Raw genomic sequence first — 12,134 nt, 5'->3', positions numbered from 1 at the left:
TGCTTTACACTTTTGCATGGCACTGAATCTAGATATTCGGCCCAGAAAACCCAATCACATTCAATTTGCAAAGAAAAAGCTAAAGCTATTAAAATGATCAAAAACCTCAAGTTTAATGTGTGCAAAAATTGTAGCAATTCCTCTTGGTTTATCTTTGGTTGGTTACAGACAGCAGACAGCCACGTATGGTCCCTGGAAGCTTCTTCTGCTTCTTCCCACCATCTTACTTTTCCTCCATCTTTCCCCTTAGCCTGGATTCACACGTGTAGTTTTTGTGGCAGTTTTTGATGCCATTTTTTTGACCCAAAGCCAGGAGTGGATTGAGCTGGATCCATTTCTGCCTTGTCCATAGGCCCTGTCTGGTACTGCAGCTCATCCCTGTTCACCTAAGCTGCAATACCAAATGCAGCCACTGCTCACGAGTGGCGCTATTTCTTGAAAAAAACGTTGGACTCTTTACAAACTATGGTGTCGGATCACATGGCTGTTCAACCGCTGTGTGTCGCGAGTGCTATTATGGAATGTATTGACAACCATTCTGTACACACAAATATATATATATATATATATATATATATATATATATATATATACTGTATATAAATATATCTCTTTTTATACCTTCATTTGGAATATAACATAAAAAGCTTCAGATAATAGGTAGCAAGAGCAAAAACTGTTCCCTTAGACAAAAGAGAGTCAAAAACAAGCGTTGACCCCCACACCCTACGTTAAATATCTCGCCCCTTCCCCCCCATCTACACATCAGCTTGACTTTTGACCTGGACATTTAAAAATCTGTTCTCAAAAAATGAAATATTTTAAATGTGTATGAGCTTATACTGTCCTCGAAATAATGTATATGGTCATTGTATATGTACACGGTATATAACTTGTTAGTGTGTCCATTATATCCAGATTGACACCCGGTCACAGCGAGTCATGAGCAACAAGGTCCCTTGCCTAGTGAGCCTGGGCAAGACAAGGGTAAAGCATGGTTACTTAGGATGCCCATTGGGCCCTAACAGGTGCTACACATGGTCCTGTTTCGATGGTTATTTTTTATACACTGGGCCTCGTAATGGTGACCGGTAAGTCAGCTCTGAACCAGTACAATCCAAGAGTCCATCACTTCTCCAATCTGGCACTTGTTACTGTTGAGGTAGAGCAAACACAACTACAAACTGATCGCCGTACGCCTTGTGATGGTCGTGGTCTCGCAGCCACCCGATTACAACTTGAAATCTTCCTCCACGCACAACTGGGAGAGCGTCTTCTTTATCCTCAGCGCGGTGAGGCGAGCCTTGCCATTGGCGTACCAGCACTCTCTCATGATCCTGCCCATGACTCTGAGAGCCTAGAATAAAGATATACGTTACATATGTATTTGTAGAGACATGTTCTTCTATTGACATATTTGACTATATTTCGCTCCCCCAAATCATGACTTTTAGACATCCCTTTCCCCAAAATTTTTTAGCACACATCACTTTTGCAACTGCGTTTGTAGGATTGTTCCACCGAAATGGAGACATGTAGGGTATAGAGATGAGCGAGTAGTACTCGATCGAGTAGGTATTCGATGGAATACTACGGTATTCAAGTATTCAAAATACTCGTACTAGATCGAGTTCCACTCGCTGTTCGAATATAAAAGTTCGATGCAGAACCAGCATTGATTGGCCGAATGCTATACATGCCTACCTTTAGACGTCTTCTCCGTGCAGCTTCTCCGCGGCGTCATCTGGCTCTGAATTCACTCAGCCAGGCAGACTTGTAGTGCGGGCATGCGCAGTCGGCTCTGCCCAGGCCCGATGCCTGGCAGAGTGAATGAAGAGCCGGAAGATGCTGTGGGGACACTACACGGAGAAGACTTCTCGGAGGATCCAGCCCGACCCTCACTCGTGGACTTGGTAAGTGTAATTTGATTTGAACGTTGCCTACCCCTGAAACGAGCATTTTCCCCCCATAGACTATAATAGGGTTCGATATTCGATTCGAGTAGTCGAATATTGAGGGGCTACTCGAAACGACTATCGAACCTCAGACATTTTACTGTTCGCTCATCTCTAGTAGGGTATTGTCATGTTATTGGTGGGGGAGTTAAGTTATGTTGGTCAAACAATGGTCACCCACTGGTGGAAATGGGGTTGGACGGATAGGATCTGCTAGAGGCAGCAGCCCTGATGGTTTTGTATGTCAACCCCACCCTTAGAGCCCAAGTCAGCTGGTCAAGATGCAGCTACTTTCCCTACTATTGTGCTGCTGTTAGGATTTGGCGCGGTGCTGGTACTCACAGCAGGGTGTGAATATTCGGATTACTGGGGCACCATATGTGGGACACCACATGGTATGGGGGCAAGTCAGTATAAGGTACCGAAAAGAAACCATCTGACCTTGGATTGTCAATTATCTTACTCCACATACCTCAAAGCTTTGCCATTGGTTGGGTATGTTGGGTCGTAATTTTTGGTCACAAACAACTTTTCTCATATCTTCTAATGAAGGATCAGAAGGCACCATGTCGTAGTAAGGCAACTGGTATTCGTCCACAACTCCTGCAGCAAAACAAGAAAATGAAGGGTCAAAGGGTCCATCGGCCCCAGACATCATCGAAACAATGGAATGCCCGAAATATATGACCATATATCAAGAATTAATCTATCAAGTAGTCTATGTAAGACAGAACCTTTCGACTAGAAGACGCAATTCCAATCAAAGACCCATCACCGGTGGCCTTGTAGATAATAACACAATGCCTTTGTGGTGATTCATATTACGTACATAAAATAACAGGAACAACCTAATAAATAGGATAAATCATATTAACTTAATAAAGGTAGAATAAAGCCCAGATACCGACCTCCTACAGAACATCTCCGGGCTATTTCCCAGTACACTAAGCCCAGGGAGTAGATGTCTGCACACTTGAATGACTCAAAGTGCTGCATGTTTATCGAATCATCGAGTAATTCCGGAGCCATGTACCTTGTGATAACAGAAAAACAAGATATTATGGCGGAAAGCTGAACAAATGGGTTTAGAGAATGCAGGAGGAACATTGGATAAAAGCATTACAGGCTCTTCAGACTCATATTAGGCAGGTCAGGTTTGGCGCATTGAGGTCGTGGTTTCGGGAGTAAAGATTGTGTTTTAATGGTGCACGTCAGATTTGATAGCTTATCTACCAAATCTGTAAAGCCCAATGACATCCATCATATGATCGGTGTTGTCACCCTGAGCATTTTAGTGTTGTGTTTATTCAAATCTGTTCAGCTATTCCACAGATATAGGCCCGGCTAGTGTTAAGGTTTACTAGCCAAGTGGGAGGTAACACTACATGACCTTCCCCAAGAGAAACCACAGTCTTACATCCGACTTGGCTAGTAGACCCTAATTTACATTACAATTTACACTGACAGGGCTTATATCTTTGTGAATAGCTGAATGGATCTGGATAAACAAAACCCCAAAATGCTCAGGAGTGACCGCTTCGATCCCCATCCCTATCCCACCCAGGAACCCCCATGACAATACCAAGATAAACTTTGCTACACTTATCTATGTCACCTATAAGCAGCTCAGAATTAGTAAAGTCACATTGAAAGTTCTGTGGTTAAACGGCAAAAACAGAGTCTATAGTCATGACAATCCATATAGAAATAGCAACGGGTCGCACGTTTCATGGTGCTGATCCCTGGTGCACTAGTCATAGTGTGAATCTGACCAAGTCTGCACAATATCCGATGTCGTCTATGCCTTAGCGCGGGTTTCCTTTGGGTGACTTTGATTTCCTACCACATTCATAACAGATGATATTGGATGTTATATACAGTCCTATGAAAAAGTTTGGGCACCCCTATTAATCTTAATCATTTTTTGTTCTAAATATTTTGGTGTTTGCAACAGCCATTTCAGTTTGATATAGCTAATAACTGATGGACACAGTAATATTTCAGGATTGAAATGAGGTTTATTGTACTAACAGAAAATGTGCAATATGCATTAAACCAAAATTTGACCGGTGCAAAAGTATGGGCACCCTTATCATTTTATTGATTTGAATTCCCCTACTTTTTACTGACTTACTGAAGCACAAAATTGGTTTTGTAACCTCAGTGAGCTTTGAACTTCATAGCCAGATGTATCCAATCATAAGAAAAGGTATTTAAGGTGGCCAATTGCAAGTTGATCTCCTATTTGAATCTCCTCTGAAGAGTGGCATCATGGGCTACTCAAAACAACTCTCAAATGATCTGAAAACAAAGATTGTTCAACATAGTTGTTCAGGGGAAGGATACAAAAAGTTGTCTCAGAGATTTAACCTGTCAGTTTCCACTGTGAGGAACATAGTAAGGAAATGGAAGACCACAGGGACAGTTCTTGTTAAGCCCAGAAGTGGCAGGCCAAGAAAAATATCAGAAAGGCAGAGAAGAAGAATGGTGAGAACAGTCAAGGACAATCCACAGACCACCTCCAAAGAGCTGCAGCATCATCTTGCTGCAGATGGTGTCACTGTGCATCGGTCAACTATACAGCGCACTTTGCACAAATAGAAGCTGTATGGGAGAGTGATGAGAAAGAAGCCGTTTCTGCACGTACGCCACAAATAGAGTTGCCTGAGGTATGAAAAAGCACATTTGGACAAGGCAGCTTCATTTTGGAAACAAAAATTGAGTTGTTTGGTTATAAAAAAAGGCGTTATGCATGGCGTCCAAAAAGAAACAGCATTCCAAGAAAAACACATGCTACCCACTGTAAAATTTGGTGGAGGTTCCATCATGCTTTGGGGCTGTGTGGCCAATGCCGGCATCGGGAATCTTGTTAAAGTTGAGAGTCGCATGGATTCCACTCAGTATCAGCAGATTCTTGAGAATAATGTTCAAGAATCAGTGACGAAGTTGAAGTTACGCCGGGGATGGATATTTCAGCAAGACAATGATCCAAAACACCGCTCCAAATCCTCAGGCATTCATGCAGAGGAACAATTACAATGTTCTGGAATGGCCATCCCAGTCCCCAGACCTGAATATCATTGAACATCTGTGGGATGATTTGAAGCGGGCTGTCCATGCTCGGCGACCATCTAACTTAACTGAACTTGAATTGTTTGTCCAAAATACCTTTATCCAGGATCCAGGAACTGATTAAAAGCTACAGGAAGCGACTAGAGGCTGTTATCTTTGCAAAAGGAGGATCTACTAAATATTAATGTCACTTTTCTGTTGAGGTGCCCATACTTTTGCACCGGTCAAATTTTGGTTTAATGCATATTGCACATTTTCTGTTAGTACAATAAACCTCATTTCAATCCTGAAATATTACTGTGTCCATCAGTTATTAGATATATCAAACTGAAATGGCTGTTGCAAATACCAAAATATTTAGAACTAAAAATGATTAAGATTAATAGGGGTGCCCAAACTTTTTCATAGGACTGTATGTACGTCTGCGGTGGAGAATGCAGGCACTGCACCAGGTGCTTGTCTATATGTGCACAACAGATACTGTATCTAGGATATATAGCTGTATACAATTGTCTAATATACTGTACATTCTATATCAGGTTTTCAGTCCAATCAGTAGGACACGTCACTAGTTACTTCAATAACCAGGGCTATGGAGTCAGAGATGGAGTCAGAGTTAGAGTCAGAGTTAGAGTCAGAGATGGAGTCAGAGTTAGAGTCAGAGTTAGAGTCAGTATTCACCACTCCCCATCATCAATCCTGACTGTAACCAATGTTACCAATCAATACTGATGGAACGGCTCAATGGTTACCAGGCCACAGCTCTCCCAAACCATCATCAAGGAGACCTGTGTCCATCCATGGTCATAACCATGAAACCTCCCCCTATATAAAATAAAAACATTTCCTTATGATCTGCCATCAGTTTCTCAGACGGGGATATCCCTTACACAGCCAAGACCAATCTCATTCCTTCTTACCTTTTGGTCCCCACTCTTGGATTTTGTGGGATGTCTATTGTGTTTGTAATTGAATCATGTTTCACGGCCAGTCCTAAGTCAGCGATGGCGCACGTCTCGTTCCTCTTCACCAGAATGTTTTTGGATTTCAGATCCCTGTGTGCAATAGCAGGTTTACCTGGAAATACAGAATGAATAGATATATTAGTATCGTGGCCTTGCTAAGTCTCGGCTTCTGCTCCCGCGTTGAGTCCAATGTCTAAGTTACACTTGGATACTGGAGGTTCTGTTAGTCAAGAATGTTCTGTCACAAGAATGAAATGGTTTATACAACTTGTCCCCTATTAGAATTATTTTTTGATTGAGAATATTTTTTTTAAAATTTGTATATACCTCGAGTTCCTACAATCTCCATGTGAAGATGAGCCAGACCGCTGACAACCGATAAGGCGAGTTTCATCATTCCCCCAATAGTCACCGTGTTGCGATTCATGTAGTCATAGAGCGAACCTTGTTCATGGTATTCAGACACAAGCCAGAGCTGCGTCCATGTGCCATTATCTGCAGAGATGACAGCAAAGGTTTAGAGGTAGGTAGATAGATAGATAGATAGATAGATAGATAGGAGAGAGATAGATAGATAGATAGATAGATAGATAGATAGATAGATAGATAGGAGAGAGATAGATAGATAGATAGATAGATAGATAGGAGATACATAGATAGATAGGAGATAGATAGATAGATAGATAGATAGATAGATAGATAGATAGATAGATAGATAGATAGATAGGAGATAGACAGACATGAGATAGATGATAGATAGACAGATAGACAGATAGACAGATAGATAGATAGATAGATAGATAGATAGATAGATAGATAGATAGGAGATAGATAGATAGATAGATAGATAGATAGATAGATAGATAGGAGAGAGAGAGATAGATAGATAGATAGATAGATAGATAGATAGACAGACATGAGATAGATGATAGATAGATAGATAGATAGATAGATAGATAGATAGATAGATAGATAGATAGGAGATAGATAGATAGATAGATAGATAGATAGATAGATAGATAGATAGGAGATAGACAGACATGAGATAGATGATAGATAGATAGATAGATAGATAGATAGATAGATAGATAGGAGATAGATAGATAGATAGATAGATAGATAGATAGGAGATAGATAGATAGATAGATAGATAGATAGATAGATATATAGATAGATAGATGATAGAGAGATAGATAGATAGATAGATAGATAGATAGGAGATAGATAGATAGATAGATAGATAGATAGATAGATAGAAGATAGATAGATAGATAGATAGATAGATAGATAGATAGACAGACAGACAGATAGATAGATAGATATTAGATAGATAGATAGATAGATAGATAGATAGGAGATAGATAGATAGATAGATAGATAGATAGATAGGAGATAGATAGATAGATAGATAGATAGATAGATAGATAGATAGATAGATGATAGATTCTGTATGGTTCTTACCTTTGTTGTCAGCGGCTATAAATCCAAGGATATTTTCATGTCTCAGCATCACAGTCTGATAAATTTCGGCTTCCCGGAACCAGGATCTTTCATCTCGAGACGAGAAAATCTTTACAGCGACATCTTCTCCGCACCATTTTCCCCTCCAGACCTCTCCAAACCGTCCTTTACCGACGACTTCCTGAATAATAACTGTTCTTGCGATGGTTCTCTGGACAAGTAGCGGTAAACCTATCGAGGAACATTCCAGATTACTGAACTGTTTTGGGATCGAAGATGCCGCCCCTAGCAAAACACAGCTAAAAACACTGCAAAAAAAACGTTTGAGTTTTTCACTATATTTTGCATTTTTGCCTCCCCCATATAAGTCTATAGGGAAAATTAACACGTTGTGATGTGAGGCATAGCTGCAATACCAGACAGAGCCACTATACTATGGATGGCGCTGTGCTTGATAAGCATTGAAGAGGCCACAAATTTGGCCTCTTCAACCAGCAGATCATTGGGGTCCTGGATATTGATTTCTGACTGAAGACCTACTTCTTGGTCTTAGACTAGGAGTGCTTACAATAGAGGTAAAAGTTGGAAGTAGAATTTTCCGCCTACCAGACCCAGATCCCGACGTGGACATGTCATATATGAGATCCTTCAGACATTTCCCATCTGTGTCTAGGTTACAGTCAGTTAAGGGTTCCTCGATGCACTGCCGCCGGCTCCTCTTGTACGCACAGTAGCGCCTCTGACAGGTGTAGACGGTGAGCATAATGGCGATGGCCAGGACGCATATTGGAATAGTCACCAATACCCATAATTCCACATGACTGAAACTAGATGGACTTGTAGACACTGCTGATAAAAAAAATACACATGATTAATAAAGTGTACCGCGGCTTTAAGGAGGATTTCACTATAGACAACTATAGCACATAGTCAATGCCTGACTGCTCAGTGCTGCCCCTTGGAACTGGTGGCCAGACCTGGAACTACCACTGATTCCAATTCCTAGCAATGTGTCTTTAGATGCCTAATGGAAGGAAATGCTGATATAAAAGTGTATTTCCATGATAAAGGAGACCAATCTACATATAACATTCAATATTAACTGCTATATAGAGGTCATGGACACCCGAACCATGAAGACATTGACAAGGAAAAAATTGCAAAAGCTTTCAGACTTCAATCTTCATTCATTTTCAATGTTACATATCTACTGTCATAGGAATCAATCACTGGATTATTAATGATATTATAGAATTATTAGTATTGTAAAATCAGATGTATTTTGTTACATAGTTACAGGCCACAACACTGCAGCACAAGTTACATCATCTACATTCTTGAGCAAGGGCATCCCCTACTGGATATGAGTGGTTATTGCTCCTGGATCAGCAGTGAAGATTCTGTTTGCTACCACAGACAGGAATGTAACTGTAGGGAATTCAGAGATAGCAATGGCTACTGGGCCCAGGAGCCTCGGGGGGGGGGGGGGGGGGAGTTTTCACTCATTGGAAAATTATTCATATGCTGGTTCTGGTGACAGTAACCTATCTATCTGCAGAGCTGGGGTGATATGCTGGCTCTGGTGACACTAACCTATCTATCTGCAGGACTGGGGTGATATGCTGGTTCTGGTGACACTAACCTATCTATCTGCAGGGCTGGGGTGATATGCTGGTTCTGGTGACACTAACCTATCTATCTGCAGGGCTGGGGTGATATGCTGGGTCTGGTGACACTAACCTATCTATCTGCAGGACTGGGGTGATATACTGGTTCTGGTGACACTAACCTATCTATCTGCAGGGCTGGGGTGATATGCTGGTTCTGGTGAACTAACCTATCTATCTGCAGTGCTGGGGTGATATGCTGGTTCTGGTGAACTAACCTATCTATCTGCAGTGCTGGGGTGATATGCTGGTTCTGGTGACAGTAACCTATCTATCTGCAGGGCTGGGGTGATATGCTGGGTCTGGTGACAGTAACATATTTATCTGCAGGGCTGGGGTGATATGCTGGGTCTGGTGACAGTAACCTATCTATCTGCAGGGCTGGGGTGATATACTGGTTCTGGTGACACTAACCTATCTATCTGCAGGGCTGGGGTGATATGCTGGTTCTGGTGACTCTAACCTATCTATCTGCAGGGCTGGGGTGATATGCTGGTACTGGTGACACTAACCTATCTATCTGCAGGGCTGGGGTGATATGCTGGGTCTGGTGACACTAACCTATCTATCTGCAGGGCTGGGGTGATATGCTGGTTCTGGTGACAGTAACCTATCTATCTGCAGGGCTGGGGTGATATGCTGGGTCTGGTGACACTAACCTATCTATCTGTAGTGTTTTGAGAGAGTTGTCATCTTAGGTTGTCCTAGATTTGAAATCCACACCGACCAAGCATATATTTCATCTAAACTTTGCTCCAGTTTTTAGGTCGAAATGAAAGTAAACCTATCAGGACATCCCTTCCTCAGTCTTCCTTGATCTGCACATTTTTTACAAAAAATTTTATGTCAAAGATTGTAACGTTGTTCGTGCTTTATATTCCAGAAAACTAACATACAAGACATAATAAATCAGCTTAGGGTTGTCATCTGCAGCCTTGATGTTATGACATCATTTTCCCAGTAGGTGTCACTGTTCCATTACGTGGAATCTGGTGACAATCCGACTAATTCTCTTGTTCGGTGCGTAGTCAGACTTGACAATCTTTACATGAGTATTCATTTGCAGAGGTCGCAACGACAAGACAGATCTATAGACTACAATGGCCCGTCTGCGTCTATGGCAATCTGCATTACAGAGATACGCGTAATACCTGTGATTGCGTTTTTATAACACTGAGGGGTATTTATTAACTATTTGATGATCATACTGACAGTCACAGGTATATACTACAGGTAGGGGGAATTGCAGGAGGTGTTGTCTAGAAGAACCAATGGGAATCTTGTACGGTGTGTAAGATAAAAGCAAATGCGATCTTTAACCCTTACACCTAATCCTATAGAATTATCTATAGACATGATGTCCCTACGTCTCCGTACATACCACCGCCATGCGCCATACTATCCTGTACCTGATCTAACATAGGGCAATGTCCACACTGATAACAGACGCTGCAGGTTGTCCGATAAAGGACGGACTCCATAGAAAGTCGCCTGGATTCTCCTTCATCTGTTACATCTACGTTAAAAGCTTATATATATATATATATATATATATATATATATATATATGTATATATATCTACGTAAAAACCTTTTATATATATATATATATATATATATATATATATATATTATTCATAAGTATGTGAACCCCTAACCATCGCACCTATATCTGTTAGTTCGACATCCCACTCTAAAACCAAAGATGTCAACATGGAGCTGGGCCGTATTTCTACAAGATTTTCAACTCTGTGGGAATTTTAGCATTTGTAAGGTCTGGCACTAATGCTGGGGAAAGAGGCCTGATTCATAAATCGCACTATAAGGCCCCGTTCCCACGGAGTAACACGCCGCTCATTTAGAGACGTAAACACGTGTCAGAGCGTGGCGCTTCAAAACAGATCCCATTGACTTCAATGGGTGCGGGTCTTACACATTGAAATCAATGGGAGGCTTTAAAACCCATTGATTTCAATGTGTAGCGCGCGTTACTCCGTGGGAACGGGGCCTTATAGTGCGATTTATGAATCAGGCCTCTTGCCCCAGCATCAGTGCCAGACCTTACAAATGCTAAAATTCCGGACACGTGTTTATGTGGCCTAAGCCACCCCAAAAGTGTTGAATGGGGTTTAGAAATCCTCCACACCAACCTTGTGCAATCTTATCTTTTTGCACCTTATATTTTGCACTGGACACAAACGTGGAACATGAATCTCCGGGGTCTCGATGCAAAATCTCTAACCAGGCCCCAACTATAAGGTATTGCTCACTGGAAAATCACCTATTTTATAAGCCAAGTTTTTATGTTAAACATATTTTTAATAAATTTTTGATCATGTTTTATAACATTTCCGACGTCGCTATAAATATTGAAAATAAGTTCTAAATTCTGCAATTTTCACTCAGGCCACTATGCCTAATACTAGGCCGACACTTGCCAATTTTACCAATTTTGTAGGGGTGTTCTTTGCAGCAGTTACCACATTTACATCAGTGGCAGTATTACAATAGAAGATAGCACCTCTATAGATAACACTCCTGGGCCAGCAATGAACCATCTACAATCACAAAATAATAACAGATTAGAAAAAAGTCATATATGTCACTATCTATTTTTTCTAAATACATTTTGGAGATACATTCCCTTAAGAGTATTGGTCTTCTTATATTGAGAAGAGACACATTTTGGGCTCCTGGACCAAGGTGTAATAGTATCTCCCTGCACCCCTTCAAATTGGGGGGTAAGTCATATTGGAACCGGTAACGGAAGGATAAAATTGCTTTGTATGCTGCAGCATTAACCCTTAACCTGTCAGCATTTAAATAATACACGCACACTTGGCTGAACTGAGCATGCATGTGTATGGATGATTGGAAGGAATAGCTGTTGGCTGAACAAGTCTATGAAGGTGTATGGGCAGATTTACTGCTTTCTTTATGTAGTCATGGTGCATGAACCAGGAGGATCAGGATGAAGTTTACTGTATGACCAACCCAAATCTTTGAATAAACTC

At 41.2% G+C, this 12,134-nt stretch overlaps 1 protein-coding gene across 2 annotated transcripts in view; it reads right to left on the bottom strand.

Moving 5' to 3' along the window:
* Positions 1 to 684: 684 nt before the first annotated feature.
* ACVR1C (activin A receptor type 1C) overlaps positions 685 to 12,134 on the bottom strand; it is a 36,471-nt gene continuing 25,021 nt past the window's right edge. The window contains exons 3-9 of one of the 2 annotated variants that reach the window (XM_075284491.1): positions 8,060 to 8,302; positions 7,454 to 7,684; positions 6,320 to 6,487; positions 5,948 to 6,104; positions 2,864 to 2,988; positions 2,428 to 2,558; positions 685 to 1,357 (exon numbers count right to left, since the gene is read on the bottom strand). In XM_075284491.1, the coding sequence (XP_075140592.1) occupies positions 1,232 to 1,357; positions 2,428 to 2,558; positions 2,864 to 2,988; positions 5,948 to 6,104; positions 6,320 to 6,487; positions 7,454 to 7,684; positions 8,060 to 8,302 (1,181 nt within the window). In that variant the 3' untranslated portion in view covers positions 685 to 1,231. The remainder of the gene's footprint in view (positions 1,358 to 2,427; positions 2,559 to 2,863; positions 2,989 to 5,947; positions 6,105 to 6,319; positions 6,488 to 7,453; positions 7,685 to 8,059; positions 8,303 to 12,134) is intronic. The other variant, XM_075284492.1, reaches the window with a different exon arrangement.

The sequence above is a fragment of the Leptodactylus fuscus genome, chromosome 8 (assembly GCF_031893055.1).
Source record: "Leptodactylus fuscus isolate aLepFus1 chromosome 8, aLepFus1.hap2, whole genome shotgun sequence".
Classification (NCBI taxonomy): domain Eukaryota; kingdom Metazoa; phylum Chordata; class Amphibia; order Anura; family Leptodactylidae; genus Leptodactylus; species Leptodactylus fuscus.
The sequence above is the reverse complement of the archived record's forward strand: the minus strand, read 5'-3'. Positions and strand labels throughout refer to the sequence as shown.